The 15,779-nt window shown below is 58.8% G+C and overlaps 1 protein-coding gene across 2 annotated transcripts in view; it reads left to right on the top strand.

The window, feature by feature from the left end:
- Positions 1 to 3,881: 3,881 nt before the first annotated feature.
- IGSF9B (immunoglobulin superfamily member 9B) overlaps positions 3,882 to 15,779 on the top strand; it is a gene marked incomplete at both ends in the record, with an annotated part of 48,011 nt that continues 36,113 nt past the window's right edge. For both annotated transcript variants that reach the window (XM_081114091.1, XM_081114092.1), the window contains 2 exons: positions 3,882 to 3,945; positions 14,433 to 14,630. In XM_081114091.1, the coding sequence (XP_080970217.1) occupies positions 3,882 to 3,945; positions 14,433 to 14,630 (262 nt within the window). The remainder of the gene's footprint in view (positions 3,946 to 14,432; positions 14,631 to 15,779) is intronic.

Here is a 15,779-nt window from a genome sequence, read left to right as displayed (position 1 = left end):
ATCTCATCCCACAAGCTCTTCATGCAATGGGCTGGGGAGACTGCTCCTCCTGGGAGGTGGGGATCTATGTTCTCTGCCTTGGAAATGGGGCAGGGCTTTCCCTTTGGCAGAAGTGATGAATTGCCTCTTCCAAGGCTAGGACAGGAAGGGATTCCGGCTCTTGGAACCCAGCCACCATGTTGTGAGGAAGCCCAAGCTGCCTGCGGAGAAGCCTACATGGAGAAGGACTGTGGTTCTTTGTCTACAGCCCGGGCTGGCAGCCAGCTCCACCTTGCTAGCCATGTGAGTGAGCCATCTTGAAAGTCCGACTTCCACCCTGTTGGTGCGATGTCATACGAAGTAGAAAAAAGCTGTCCACACCAAGCTCTGCCCAAATCGCAGATCTGTGAGCAAAAGTACGACTGTTGTAGCGTGAAGTCTCTACATTTTGTGATTTTTTTAAAAAAAATATTGCAAGATAACTGATGTAGTTTCGTAATTATATAAAAACCCAGCATGCTCTTTGGTGTTTATTTGGGTAAATTGTTTTGACTCAGAGCTGCCTCTTTTCCTCACACGCAGCTGTGCCAACAACTGTCCTAACCTGAATTCTACAAGTAAGTCTGGAACCACTGAGGAGGGTAACAGGCGACACAGGAGAGAGCCATTGTTTCTGAGTCCTACTTGCTCAGTGGATACAAGGGAGGAGTGAAGACAGTGTCCTTTTCTCTTGGACTTGAGGCTCTGTCAGCCACCTTACTCACTTATTCTCCGAGGGCCTATTGTGGATCTGTGGGTAGGTGGCCAGCTGTGGTTTTTCATAGAGCAACTGGTAAGACTAACATTTTGAATTTCCAAAAAGGGGAAGAAATGACCTATACTCCTATACTTGATGTACATACTAATGCACTGAGGTTATCAGGGACCTCAATGACGAATCAGATCCACCTACGAGCTACTCATGGGCATGGTTCACCGTCTTCCCTCATGTCCCTCTCGGACAGCTGGGATCCATTCTAACTTTTAGTCCTCCCCTGGATGTATCCTGGGTCCAGAGATTAGCCACATGCCAAGGGGGAAATACTTAATTGGTCCCATTCCTCACTGTGACCTGATACAGCATGTGTCTTTTGAGCTGATATGAAACCAAACAGACATTATCTGGCAATGATGCTCACTTTTCCCTTTGTATCCTAACTTCCTTCTCTTTCCTCACTGCCCTTACTCCTTTGTTCCACTCCATTTTCAATAGATTTATCCAGAAGAAATTCGGTCTTCTTTTTATTTAAAAATATTTTGATTGATTTCAGAGAGGGAAGGAGAGGGAGGGAGAGGTAGAAACATCAGTGATGAGAGAGAATCATTGATCAGCTGCCTCCTGTGCACCCCCCACTGGGGATCGAGCATTTGCTCTGACTGGGAAATGAACCGAGACCTCCTGGTTCATAGGTTGACGTTCAACCATGGAGCCACGCCGGCCAGGCTAGTCTTCTTTTTAGATAGCTCCTTTGGACCCTTTCCCAATCCAACTCATGCACTTAAGCTCTTTATATGGCTTTTCTCCCTCCAATTTGACAGTCTTAATTCCCTAGCAGAGACCAACACACTGAGTAGGACAGATGGCCAGCAAGGACAATCAAGATGATGGTGAGAGTGGCTCTCTTCTTTTCCTTATTCTGTGGGTCACTAGGAGAATGCTTCTCTGAGCACAGGTGCTTCTCACCCCTCTGCTTTGTCTGTATCTGAAAGGGGCCAGGAACGGGGGCTGGCCCTTAGGAATCCAGCATTTCTCTGTAGGCCAGTCAGCTGCTTAGAAGTTTGGAAGCAGAAGAATCCTGCCATCACCAGCTCTGCAAATGGATCTCAGCAGGCTTTATAATGCTAGGTCCCTGGGAAAACATGTGAACGTGTGTGTGCACATACATTTTGAGGGTAGACTTGTTGTTCTTGGGCATGCTAGCTGGTAATTAGCCAATCAGGGGGGACCTAGAGCTTCCAATTCACTTTATATCCCCAAAGAAAGGCATCTTTGGAGAGAAAGAGAACCTAAAGCAATTGCTCAGTGAGAGATGTCCCCAAAGTTATGCATCTTGAGTGTGTTTGCATGACCAGAGGGGGTGGGTAGAGTAGGAGGTTATTCAAGGGTTCTGGTTCTTTAGCTTACATCCAGATGCTTAAACTTGACCAATGCATTTCCTGCTCTGCTGGGGATCCCAGCTTTCCATCTCCTGGCTGGCAGTGAGCTAAGCAGCTTCAGGTTTAGGGAAAGTTGTTTGAGGCCACTTTTGATGTGCGGTGTGTGAGTGAGTGTGTGCGTGCGTGCGTGCGTGCGTGTGTGTGTGTTTACAAAAGCAAATCTCCTTCTTGTTCTATTGGGAGCGTCATGTCCTAGAGCCAGTGCTTTGTGACCAAGAAGTATTTTGAGAAGGTGAAATTCCTAAGCTCTCCTTTGCTGCCCCTCTATCTTCCTTCCTTGGCCGAGAGCCCATCCTAGGGAGCCCTGCCACTCTCCCCACTGCTTTCACTCCTGGAAGAACAGACATCTTCACTGCAGTCTCAGAATGCTGGCGATTGTTTGTAGGAGATGTTTCCATGACACTCATTTAGGTCTTCTGCAAATGCAACTGTACTGGGGGAGGGGACAAGGCGCGGTTACAGTAGAGAGACCGGGAAGTATGAAGACCTTCCCTGCTCATCTGTCTTCTTCTGTGGGAATCAGAAGCCCACCTCCCCCTTTTTCTGTATCTCTCTGTTCCAGAACCCTACACTGCTCCCCAAATCCATCTTGGCTCCATGCTGCTCACATGGGGCTAGGCCCCAGCTAGGTAGGGAGGGGAGGAAACTTGTGCATGAGGAAGCAGCCTTTTATAGAAGAAAGGGAAAAAAGAAAAACTTTGATTGTTCAAAGTTGAGATTTAGTAATGATGAGCAACGCTGACCCGCACTGGGGGTGGCAGTGTGTGTGTACAGTGTGTTCCAGAGGCTGTTCTATGACACTCCTCCTGCAGCTGAACCAGTGACTCATTTGAAATCTTAGCGACTTCCAGAGGTCATTTTAGTCATTGCCCTGCCTTCGGGCTGGGTGGATGAACTTAGCATCACGTCTGGGTAGGAGGGGTGCGTGGCCGAGGGAAGCGTGTCCGCGTGCGGAAGGCGGTGGGGGTGGGGGAGGTTGCGCGTGACCTCTTCGACAAGATCTCCAGCGAAGGACATTCCCGAGCTTTCCCAGGCTCCCCGTTCCTGGGTTTCCCCATCACTGAATCAGCATCCTCCTCCCGGGAATTGCTTTTCGCTGGATGGAAACCGGATGTTGGGTTCCCTGGGTGGGCGGGGACGACGTCCCCTCCGAACTGTCATGGGTAATGCGAGACTCCCAGGGTCCCACGATCGAACCAGAAAAGCTACCATTTCCTTCAGCAGAAACTTGCCTTGCAGTGTGAGCAGAGAGAACAGAGCAGAGCCGCTACAACGCCTTCTCTCAGGCAATGCGCATGATTCTGCGGCTCTGGGCTGGCGACACTTCAACGCACCTTGAAATGGGCTCGCCTCCCCGGCCGTGACGGGCAGACCTCCGAGCCAATCGGCCTCGAGGCTGGCGGGCGGTGGCCAATAGGCGGGAGGTGGGGGCGGTGCCGGAGGCCCGGCCAGCTAGGCTTCACCGTGGGCTGGCTGCGCTCCGCCGGGGCTGGTAGTGCAGGTGCCGCTGCGCGGGGCTTGGGGAGCCTGCGCGCCGAGCCGAGCGGAGTCGCGGAGGGATGGGGAGCGGGCCGCCCGGGCTGCAGCAGCACCGGCGCGGGGCGTAGGCGGGTCGAGCGGGCGAGAGCAGGCGCTCGGGCGAGAAGTGTGCGGCGCAGGAGCACTTTGCGATAGGATGAGGCTCCGGGCTGGCGCGCGGTAGTACTATGATTTGGTATGTGGCCACTTTGATAGCAAGTGTGATCAGCACCCGAGGTCTCGCGGCTCAAGGTGAGTTGAAGTGCAGCGCCCCTGCTCTGCCCTCCCGTTGTTCGCAGCCCCTTCCTCCCCGTCTCCCGCTCCCCGGTCCCTCGGAGCACCGCGCCTGTCCGCGGGCGAGGCTCCGGCTCCGGCTCCGGCTCCGGCTAGGCGGGCTCCGGCCAGGCACTGCGGGGAGGGCGGGGGCCGCGCGGGCCGGAGGTTCAGGCGGGAAGGGGTTCCAGTCCTCGGGCTGCCGGGCACTCGGGGAAAAAGACACCTCGCGATCGGGGTCGACTTCGCCCACCTTCGGCCCCACGTCTTCACCCCGGCGTGCCGTGCCCGGCGCCCTGAGCCGGCGCGGCGGTCTCCTGGAGCGCTGGGGAGTCGGCGGCTCCCCTAACTCTGGGTGCCGGGAGTTTGCGGGTGTTCGGGAGGCTGCTGCACCCGCGCCACCGATCCCAGACGAGCCCTCGCGGGGAGGTGCGACCCAGAGCCTTGGGACTCCTGGCACCCACGGCTAAGGGACTGGGTTATGGGCCCTGCGGGCGCCCACCGCTCCAGCGCGCGCCCCTCCTGACCCCAAATCTTGGCAGCCAGAGGTCGGGTCCTTCTCCCAGGGCGGGGGGCGCACGGAGAACCGAGAGCGGAGAAGAGGGGTGGGGGTGGGGGTGGGGGTCTCTCGGCATGCTCTGAGGAGCGTCGGCTTTTGGCCAGCCCTGTCCGGCAGGCGTCTGCGCTGTCCGCGCCGCACCTGGGCCCGGCCAGGTAAAAGTTCCCGGGGAGCGCGGAGCGCGTCGCTGCCGGGCCGCCCCGGCCGCCCGCCCGGCTGCGAGGCAGAGCTGGCGGGGGGCAAGGGCAGCGGAGAAGGGGTCCCCACGGCTGCCTCTCGCAGCGCAGGGAGGTTTTCTCTTTCCCTTTTCTCCCCACTTTGTCTGAGCTGGGAAGGTAGAGGGAAGCCAGCGAGTTGGGTGATGCGCGCGTGAACGCGCGGGCTTTTGCTCTGGAGACGGGCAAGGCGACCTACAAGCCGCTGGGTGGCACCCCCAGCTCTCGGCCCTTGTATGGAAGCAGGAGCGCAGGCTGGAGGGTGCCAGGTCTGAGCTCATGGCTCCCAGCCGCTAACACGGCCGGCGGGCGGCGGGCAAGTTTACGGAGCCCGGAGGAGGTGGCTGCGCAGAGAACCAGCCTTTGCGCGGAAGTCGGCGGGGAGGACCCGCCTAGGAGAGAGCCGGCGCCCAGCCGGCGGGAGGGCAGCAGGGGTGGCAGGAGGCGCCTTTTACAGGGTCCTCTCCTCACCTTGTCTGGGCAGTGTAGGGGGCAGGGGAAGTGATTTGAGAAAGTTTCTAGAAGGAATGACTCCCATGCTATTCGGGCGGGAGGAGGGATCTGAAAACGGAACCAGAGGAGGGCTAAGGGAAGGGTGATTTTGTTAAATGGCATGGTGACCTGGCTGGTTTTCAAACCCTCCATTTGCCAGGTGGGAAAATGGAGCCAGGGAGACTGCAGGAGCCTATAGAATGGGGGTGGGTGCGAGGTGGGTCAAGTTGTGCTTGGGAATCTCCGTCCTCAGCCTCCTCTCCCCCTGCTTCCTTGTAGTCTTCCAATGCCCTCATCCTCCCCTCCAGTTTTTGGTACGTTCCTGCTATGGGACTGTCACTGAAAGCACAAAAGGATATGCTGGGATCTTTGAATAAAAAAGGAGACACTGAAGGGAAGCTCTGAAATAGCCTCTGAAGCTGAGAAGCCAGGGCGAGGGTAATGGACTGTTTGCAAGTTTTAAGCACAGAATAAAGGAAAAGGCGTCGATGTAGTGCAGCAACACACAGCATGGCCAGACAGAAAGAAGGACTTCCTGGTATTGCCTGGTGTTGGGCATGAAGGTTATGCCTTCTTTCTGGGTGTGGAGAGGGGCTTCTGTTTGGGGTGACTTGACCTGTACTCCTGCCTGCCACCCCTCATTGGTCTTGGGGGTCTTTTTTTAGCTCAAAGAGGCTCTGAAGGTAGTGGTTAAGGACCTAGGCCTGGCGTCAAATGACCTGGATTCGAATCCTGGGCTCTGGCACGTGCTGGCCCTGTGACCTTGGGCAAGTTGTCTAAGCTCTCTAAATGTCACTTGCCTCCGTGGGAAATGGGGTGAACAGGATGAGCGAGTAGGGTTTCTTGTGAGCCTTCGCGCTATAAAGAAATGAGTGACTACCTGTTATATAGTAAGTGCTCAATAAATGTTACCATCATCACCATCATTTCATTATCTCTGGGGTTCCAGTCTTCTCAGTTTCTTTCCCTTGGGGCATTCAGGGCATCGGGCACCAGGGTATCTTGGGGAGGAGTTGAGAAGGCTGCCTCTGTCAGGCACCAAGTACTCTTTCATGGGCTGACCTTGTCTTAGGGAGAACCTGTCATCCCTCTGCAGCCTGGGGAGATGCGTGGAGGGCATGCGGGCCACCGGGCTGCTGTGTGGAAAGCCTTTGAAAGGTCTGGGATTTTGTCCGTGGCCAGAGGTTTGTGGGAAGGATGCAGGAGGTTATAGCCTCACCGCCTCTGCAGGGAGGGAGAAGGGAGGCCTGCCTGGCAGGCGCCTGCTCACGGGAGAAACAGCCAGTAGTGTTCAAATGCTGGCTCTGTCTGTGTGAGAGCTCAGCTGCTCTCTGACTGGCAGAGTTGACTTCCGGGGGCGGAGGGTGGGGGTGGGGGGTTGGAATTCCTGAAGGGGAGGGGCTTTGCAATGCCATGTTTGGGGTTGGGTTTGCCGGAAGCAGGGCTGCTCTAGCACAGGGGTGGAAGGGGACAGCCCCTTGGGCATGGTTGGGTTGGGGCAGAGGTAGGGATGAGCTCCCCCTTTTGACTTGAGTTGTGCGTCTGGAGGGGATTGAGGTGGGTGGAGAGGCTGGGGAGGGAATGGAGAAGAGAGACTAGAGGCGTATCTGGAGTCTGGTAGGTGGCGATTGGAGTCTGAGCATCCCAGACTTTTGCTGAGCAAGCTGAGCGGGGAGGGGGCGGGGAGCCCCCTGGACCACACTTAGCTGACTCTGGGCCTTGATGTCCAGGGCTCCCTCCTCCCGTCTCCCACAGATTCTGTGGCTGGATTATCCCTGACTTCAGTGTCCCCAAATAAAGTGGAGCTCTGACTCAGATCCTGCGTGTAGCTGGACCAGTGCCCTCTCTGTTCTCCCTTTGGTAATGAAGATGAGAGGGAGGAGGTTTAGACCCGGAGCTGCTGGAAAGACCTCCTGGGCAGCCTATGGGCCAGGGAGGGCTGGTTTAGGAAGTGACCAAATGGGGTGCACAGGGCCCTCGCACGGCGTCAGAGGGGTTGTGTCGGGCAGCATGCGCCCTGGGAGAAGCTGAGGAGAAACTGGGGGCAGAATCAGCTTTCAGCTCCTGGCCTGAGGCCCAGCACTTGCTAGACTTGGAGTTGTCAGGCCCCAGAGCTGGGTGGTTTCATGTTTATGGCTCTGATAGAAAGTGGGATCTGGTTACCCAAGGAGCAGAGACTGCCTAGCTGGGGAGATGCTAAAGCCAGGCATCTCCTGCCCTCCCTCTCTCCCGGCTCTGCTTTCTCCAGTGCCTGTGTTTTCTCTCTCCCCTCTGCCCGCCCGGCCAGGGCGCCTGGCCGCGACTCTCAGAGCCTGGCCTGCTTGTTCTCTTCTCGTTGGCCCTTTTTTTTTCCTCGGTGTGCTGGGCACCATCCTGTGTGTCTTGCCCAGGGACTGAGGGTGGGGAGATGAACCCCAAAGGGGGCCGGGCCTGGGATTTACCACACTTCTCCACTAACATCTCCCTCCTTCTCCCATCCTGTGGCCTCTTCAGGCTGGGGCTTGGGGCTCAGGGGAGCGAGTTTCTTCTGTCTGCTTCCCTGGGATGGGTGAGCAGCTTGTGTGGAGCGGCTCTGAATTGTGAAGAGCTGTTCGGAGGTGTGCGCGCATCTGCGTGCATGTGCATGTGTCTGTGTGTGAGCATGTGTGTTTGCACCTGTGTGTGTGTGTGTGTGTGTGTGTGCCCGCACACGTGTGGAACGCAGCAGGACAGGGGCAGTCAGTCTGCAGGCAGGAGGTGGGGAGTCACTCCTCTCCAAGTGCCGTGGGTGGCGGAGACTAGACTCAGAAGAACAGATGCCTCGCTTTCCTTATCCCCGGCTCTGCACCTGAGTGTAGGCAGTCCAGAAGTTTCCAAAGTTGGGGGCCCCGCCCAGGCTCTAGATTTAAGGATGCCTGAGGTTCCGAGAGAGAAAGCCTAAGTCGGGGGGACAAACCCAGGTCGAGCCCCCGGAATGCCAACAACAGGTGTGTCCTGCCCCAGTGGCTCTGACACCCGGTTTGTTACTCAGCACAGCCGAGTCGAGCAGGGCTGGGTCGCAGGGAAGATGGGCGAGGGTGCTGGGTTGCAGAAGCAGCTTGCAGCCTGGCCCCTCAGGGGCACTGCCCACGGGTGCCAGTTCAGTCTGCCCCAGGCAGCTGACCTATTTTTTTCTTCGGAATCTCCTGCTTTTGTGTTTTCTCTTGCGTGAATAAGCAGCAGGCTGGTGAGCAGAGGCAGGGCCTCCATCAGGGTGTGGGGGAAAATTCCATGTGGCCAGGGCATTGAGGGAGGTCCCAGGGATGAGATGGTCCCTCTTGGCCTGTCCCTCTGTCCCCTGCCCCCATCTCCTTTACCTCCCTCCTGGTCACAGGACCCACCAGGACAGTCTGTGGCAGACAGCCTGCCCGGAGGGTCATCTTCACCATTGTGTGAGCCCAGCCAGTCCTCATTCCCAGCGTCAGGGCAGGGAATGCTGACGCTCCGCCGTGAGTACTAATAGGGCTTTGATTTCCCACTTATCGTGTCTACCTGGCACCTTACCTGGGCATCGTGACCCTGTGGTAGGCAGAGCCTACTGTGTGCTCACCTGGCCGGGCCTGCCTGCCGGCTCCGGAGCACACGCATGCATTTGGCCACGTGTGAGTGTGCAGGTGCAGGCCTCCGCCCAGGTGGTGGGCAGGGCTCGCGTGGGGTGTGGCCGTGCCTTGCTGCCGAGGAGTCATTAAAGGAGCAGAGCCGAGGTTGCATGACTGGCTCCATTATGGCTGCTTCCTGTCGGGAGCTCTTGGAGGAAGGGCTCCCGGAAAGATGGTCTGGCCGAAGCATTGCTGGAGAGGTCCCCCAGAGGAAGGCGGCCTGCCATTCCCGCCCCGCCTCCCAGGACCTTGCTGTTCAGAAGATGGGACATTCTCCTGGCCAGGCCAGTCCGGGCTCACCTGACCTCTGACTTCCGACCCGAGAGGTTTGAAGGGGAGTGGGGTCCGAAGGCTGTGAGCACACTGATGGGGAGACCATAGGAGGAGGGGACTTCTCTGAGGACCTGCCTCCACGGGGGTGGGCGGGGTGGGGGTGGGGGGGGTCCTCGCTGGATGATGTCCAGGCGGCCTGTGGCCACCTGCCTGGAGGAGAGGAGAGCCAGGGCAGCATCTGGTGTTTGGACACAGCGTCCTGAGCCACACGTGCTCCGAGAGAGCGCCTAGCTTCCCTGTGGGCAGCAGGGAGTCTGTCTTCTGCCTGCCGCCCGCCCTCCTTCTGGGCATGCGCCTCCCTGGGCGCCTGAGGGCCCGCTCCCTGGAGTCTCCGGGAGCCTCCTGGCTGGTCAGGGGGGAAAGACTGGGGGGCTTCCAGGGGCTGTGCCTTTTTTGGACTCAGCAGAGATTATTTTTAGGCGGCAGTGGAGGTGGCAGTGGCTGCCACTCGTATTATTAGACAGCAGGCCTGTGGTTTGGGAGTCTGGTGCCCAGAGGAGGAGGGGGAGGGGAGAAGGAGCAGGAAGACAGGAGGAGGCTCCAGAGAGGACCTGGCCTCCTGAGGGCAGTGCTTCCTCATGGTCTCCCTCACCACGGCGGCCGCCAGATCCAGCCGGAGGCTCCTGGGCCAGGTACAGTGACACTGAGCTCCGAGCCAGCCCACGTCGGCCAACTGCCTTCTGCAATGTCCGCCCCATCATTCTGGCCGGGTCCCGGTTACAGGAGCCTGGCTGGAGAGCCTTGCAGAACATGCCGTAGAGAGGGGAGGTGGGGAGGGACAGCGGGGCATGCTTTGGGTGCAGTGGGGAGAGGGCTTGGTGCCTGGCCTGTGGCCGGCAGGATGGCACCAATGAGTGAAGCCAAGAGGGCATGCAGGCTGCCCTAGCGGCCACCTGAGTGACCTGGCTGAGCCGCGGAGCCTCCCAGCTTGCTGGTTTGTGACATGGCAATGGCAGTGCTTCTGCCAGGTGGGCACCGTGGCCATTAAGTGAGCTCCGTGTTACATGCCCAGCACAGGGCCTGGCATATGGCAGGTGGGCAGAGGAAGCGGGAGCTCTCTGCACTGGCGCCAGTACCTTCTCTGGTATTAGGAGTGTCTCCCACGCCGGTGCCCTGCCTCCCGCAGCCCTGCCCTGGGAGAGCTCCAGGTGGTGAATGCCAGGTGTGGGGCCGAGCCAGGCCCTGGTCACCTCGTGGCCTCGTGGTTCTGTGCTCACGGGATCCAATGGTAGCCGTGGACTCGGGCCCCCGCCATGGACCACCTGGCCCCGGGAGCAGGAGATTTGTACCCCGTGGGCTTTCAAAGGTCAGCCAGACTGCAGGTGCCGCCTCCCCCTCCTTCGTCCCCCCCTCCCTTTCCCTCCTGGGGTAGAACAGCTCCACAGGGGATTGGCAGGACCCCAAGGTGCAGATTGGCTGGGCTCGGGCACTGCTGTGTTCCGCCTTCTCTGAACCCGGCCTGTGAAGTCCAGGACACCTCACAGCCTCCCACTGTCCTCACCCCTGCAGGTCCCAGCTTCTCTCTAAGAGGTCGCAGCCCCCTCTTTGGGCTGCTCAGGCTCCTGTGATGGGGAAGGGGGTCTGGGGGGGTCTCTGTCCTTCTTGCAGCTTCTCCCCACCTCAGGTCACATCCATCCTTCTCTTCCCCTCCCCCCTGCCCCATCCTCCCTGCCTCTCCCTCTCCCTGCCCCGCCCTCCTCCCTCTTCCCTCCTCCCTTCCACCTCTCCCTCCTCCCTCCCTCCCTCTCTCCCTCCTCCCCGTTCCTTCCTGCTCCCTTCAGAACCAGTGGGCAGTTACTCCCGTCAGCTCTGCTGGGAGAAGCCCACCTGTTCCCTGGAGGAACAGCCTCGGCTGTCTGGCCCTCCTGGTTCTGGGTGCTTTGAAGGCCTGTGTGTATGTCTCTGTGGCTGAGTCTTCAGTGCCCGTGAGTTTCTCTCTCTCTCTCTCTCTCTCTCTCTCTCTCTCTCTCCCCCCTCCCCTCCCCCCATCCCCTTGGGCTGGCTGGGCCCTGCCTGTCTGATCTGCACTATACCCATCTCTGTGTCTCTCCTTTTTTGCCTCTTGAATCCCTTTCCCACTTTGGCTTCAGTGGGTGTCCCCTGGGTTTGAGGCCCCGTCCCTCCTCTATCAAGCCCTCTTCCCTCTTCATTGCTAACCTGCCTGCTTCTTTTTTTTGGTAGCGACCTTTTTGGTACAAAGTGTTTATTAGACATGTTCTGGCTCAGAAAAAATCCGGCTTATGGAGAAGCGCTTGTGGTGACGGAGGGAGAGAGCGTGTGCATGTGTGTGTGTGTGGGGGAGGGGGATGGAGATGAAGAAAGCTGATAAATAGTTCAGGATTCAGAGAGCCAGGAGGGTGGGATTGAGTTTGGGGGCCAGGCAGGGCCTCTGCCTTCTTCTTGGGGAATTCCGTCTCTTGCCTTTTCCCATCTTTGGGATGCTAATCTCACCGTGTCCTCTTTCAGCTGCTTGTGTCCTTGAGAAGAGATGGGGATGTGGCTGCCTGGCTGGGGGGGGGGGTGGGGGGGAGGGCGAGCCTCTCTGGATGCCAGGCCGCCCAGGCCCAGGGGCTGGCTGGGGGTGGGATGGAAACCTGGGCCCAGGTACTGGGTGAGGTGTGAACCAGGCTGCCTCCTTGCCATGCAGCGAGAAGGTGGCATCAGGAGGTGTGAATGAGCAGCTGGCACCGTGGGAGCCCATGCCAGAGCACAGAGACCACCCCCCTCCTGGGCTTGCCCCACAGGGTCCTCAACCCCAGTAGCCAGAGAGCTCTAGGGCCAGCCCACTGGCAGAGGTGGGCAGCCACCTGCCCAGCAGGGCTCTCTCCCTCTTTCTCCTGCCCTAGGCTCTAGTGCCAAGGCCTTGAAGGAGCCCCCTTCTGTGGACAGTGCCCATCCCCCCCACCTCTAGGAATAACTCCTCCCCCCACCATTCTGTATTTCCTCTTTTCATTTCCTCCAAAGTCTGTGCTGCACACACATTGCACACACCTGTGCACACACACATCCACATGTCCCTTTGCCAAGAGCTACACACACATGCACATACATGCACATGCACTTGACTCCCTCTCACTGGTAGCCCATTCCTCCTGGGTGCAGATCAGCCTTTGTGCTCATAGACGCTGGGAGGCAGGCCCTGCCCGATCAGGGTGCCCCTGGGGCTGTGGGGGAGGCACCGCTGCAGCAGGGCCGCTTCATGCTTTCCCTGAGGGGCTGGAATTCACACTGAGTCTGCAGCAGGGCTGGGGGTGGGGAACTGGGAAACCTGCTGGGGCCTCAGGCAGGTGAGTGCAACACTCTGCTCCAAAAATACTCTGTGATCTTAGCTCTTTCTCTAGAAAACAGTGATGTCACTGGTAGCCAATCAGCTTCCGAAAGGTCTTGCCTCCTCCTCCTTCTGCAACTTGCAGGGGAGAAGCTGGAGAGGGGTGGGGGAGGGGGAGGAAGAGAAGGAGAGACACCGGGAGACACACCGACAACAGACAGACAGACACAGAATGCGATGGAACACGGAAACACACGAGCACACACCGACAGAGACCCACAGGGGAAATAAAGCGGGCAGAACCCCTTCCCCATGCACAGCCAAACAGAAATCCATGTGCCCCCCCTCCAACACTCACACGCACACACACACACACACATGCACACACACATGCACACACTCTGATAGAGACATTGAAACAGGGAGTCAGGAAAGCAGACAGAATCACCCGCAGAGAGTGGGAGCTAGAGAGACAGAGACACAAAGAGAGAGAGACACATAGACACGGGAAAGGAGCGAGAAAGAGAGCAGACAGACACTGCAGAGGCAGTGACAACTCGAGAAAGACAGAGAGAGGCATGAAGGAGAGACAAAGACGAAGGAAGGAGACAGGCAGGGGCACACAGGGGTCAGAGGTGTATGAAGAACCAGAGGCAGCTGACAGACAGACAGACAGACAGACAGACGACAGACAGGCAGACAGACAGACTGCTCTTCTGGGCATCCTCTCCATGCAGTAGTGGGCGGGCCCAGTGGCCCCCTGCTTTCCAGCCTCAGTGAGCAGCTGCTGTCCATGGTGCTGCCTGCAGGGACCGGGAGGGGAAGCCCTGCTCTCCTCCGGGCTGTGTTGGGAGGTGTGAGGGAAGGCCGGATGGGGAGGCTTCCTCCGCTGCCCCTTTGGTTGGGAAGTAAGCTGGACAAGGTGACTCTGTGGGCACGGAGGCTGGTGTGGGAGTGAGGAGTGTCCGGCGGGAGGTGGGGGCTGCACACGTCCTGTCGGGGCTCTAGCGTTGAGGGGTCCAGGAGCCTGCTGTCGGGTCGTGTGAAGCAGTGTCTGGGTTAACCTCCAGCTTGGGGGGGGGGTGTCTTTTCACTGTGTCCCCCTCCGCTGCCAGGAGGATGGGTGCACCCTGCCCAGCTGTATGGTTTGTCCTCTGCTCATGGAATGGTGTTTTCCCCTCAGCTGGCTGGGGTTAGCGGGCCCAGGGCCCCCTCTGTCCCCAGCACCCCGCTCTCCTAATGGTGATATGTGGGGCTTTGCAGCATGATGGGTTTGGGGCTTGGAACCGGGAGAGCTGGAGCTCCCCCTACCCCCCACTGCAGGCCCAGCAGGGAGTGGGAGGAGGGGCCTGGCTGGGCTTTTCTCTCTAGTGTCGCCCCTAGCAGCCTCTGCTCAGCTTGTAGGGATTCCCTGCTCCTGTGTGGAGCACTCTTGTTTTGTGCTGCCAACATCAGACTGAGTGGGGTGGGTGTAGGAGGAGGGGCGGGAGGAGGCAGGGAGCGCCACCAGGCTCTGGCGCGAAGCCTCCTGGTGCAGGGAGATAGTCTGGATCCACCCTCGGCCATAGCGGCCCTGGCCACGGGTCTGCTGAGGCCCATCTATCTTCTCAGTGTCCAGACCCCTTAGAATTCCTGGGGCGGGGGGTGTCACAGGGAGGGCTTGGAAATGGCTTCGCTCTTTTGGGGGGTGTAGGGCTGGCCTGCAGGACTGGAGAGAACTCCCTCCCTCTGCTCTTCCCCCATCCTCTTCTCCTGAGGTTCATGGTTGGCGGGGTCGGGGAGGGGGGGGAGGTGGAAGATGCACTGGGGACCCTCGGGGGGGGGGGGGTGAGCGAGCTCCTCTTCAGGAGGAGGGCTGCGGGATAGCCGGCCCGGGGAAGGGGCAGAGGTCTTTGGACGTGGGCAGGGGGCTGCCTCTGGGGTCGCCAGGGCAGGACCTCCTGCCGCCTCCTTTTCTAAATCCCAGCCTTGCTGTCCCCTAGCTGCCCACGGCCTGCGAGAGGAGCCCGAGTTTGTGACGGCGCGAGCTGGCGAGGCCGTGGTTCTGCGATGCGACGTGATCCACCCGGTGACCGGGCAGCCCCCGCCCTATGTTGTGGAGTGGTTCAAGTTCGGGGTGCCCATCCCTATCTTCATCAAGTTCGGCTACTACCCACCCCACGTGGACCCTGAGTATGCAGGTACGGTCTGGCCCCTTGGCCCCTGTCCTCGCCTTTGGCTGGGCTGCCCCTCCCTGCGGGGCCGGTGGTTAAGCTTCCTCCTGCCTTTATCTGTCGCCTCCTCTGTTCTTCTCACGGGTCTGAGAGCTGTTTTCCAGTCTCTGCCTCTTCCTTCCTGTCCTTTGGACTCTGGTAGGTTTTGATTCCGCGGTGGGGAGAGCGGGAGGGGAGGTGATGCAGGCAGGAAGCAGGAGTCGGGGGTGGGGGTGGGGGCAGGCCAGGAGGGCAGCTCTGTGCGGGAGGAGCTGAGTCACAGCCACCGAGCCTGGCCGTGTGCAGCTGTGGTGTTGCGTCTGCCTGTACCCACACCTCCCTCTGGCGCTGAAGTTGGGCCGCCTTCCCTCCTGGGTGTCAGTGTGTGTCTGTGCCTGTGGCGGCCGCCTGCTCTCTGCCACAGCTGCTCCTGCCAGCGGCGGCCACACTGAGTCACTGTCTGTGCCTGCCCCCGGCCTTGGTGGGGAGGTGGGGGGTGTGCACGTGTGAGCATGTGAGTGTGTGCTTGTGTGTGTTTGAACACATGAGTGTGAGTGTGTGTGAGCATGTGAGTATGTGAGTGTGTGCTTGTGTATGTGTGAACATGTGAGTGTGTGCATGTGTAAGCATATGCATGTGTGTGCGTATGTGAGCGTGTATGCCTGTGTGAGCGTGTGCATGTGTGTGTGCCTGTGTGAGCGTGTGCATGTGTGAGTGTGAGCGTGTGTGCCTGTGTGAGTGTGTACGTGTGTGAGCGTGTGCATGCGTGTGTGTGCCTGTGTGAGCGTGTGCCTGTATGAGTGTGTACGTATGTGAGCGTGTGCCTGTGTGAGCGTGTGCATGTGTGTGAGCGTGTATGCCTGTGTGAGCGTGTGCCTGTATGAATGTGTACGTATGTGAGCGTGTATGCCTGTGTGAGCGTGTGCATGTGTGAGTGTGTGTGCCTGTGTGAGCGTGTGCATGTGTGAGTGTGAGCGTGTGTGCCTGTGTGAGTGTGTACGTGTGTGAGCGTGTGCCTGTGTGAGCGTGTGCTTGTGTGAGCGTGAGCGTGTATGCCTGTGTGAGCGTGTGCCTGTATGAGTGTGTGCGTATATGAGCGTGTATGCCTGTATGAGCGTGTGCATGTGTGAGTGTGTG

This window comes from Myotis nattereri (assembly GCF_964212035.1).
Source record: "Myotis nattereri genome assembly, chromosome: 19".
Lineage (NCBI taxonomy): Eukaryota > Metazoa > Chordata > Mammalia > Chiroptera > Vespertilionidae > Myotis > Myotis nattereri.
Note: the sequence above shows the minus strand (reverse complement) of the source record. Positions and strands in the feature narration are given on the sequence as shown.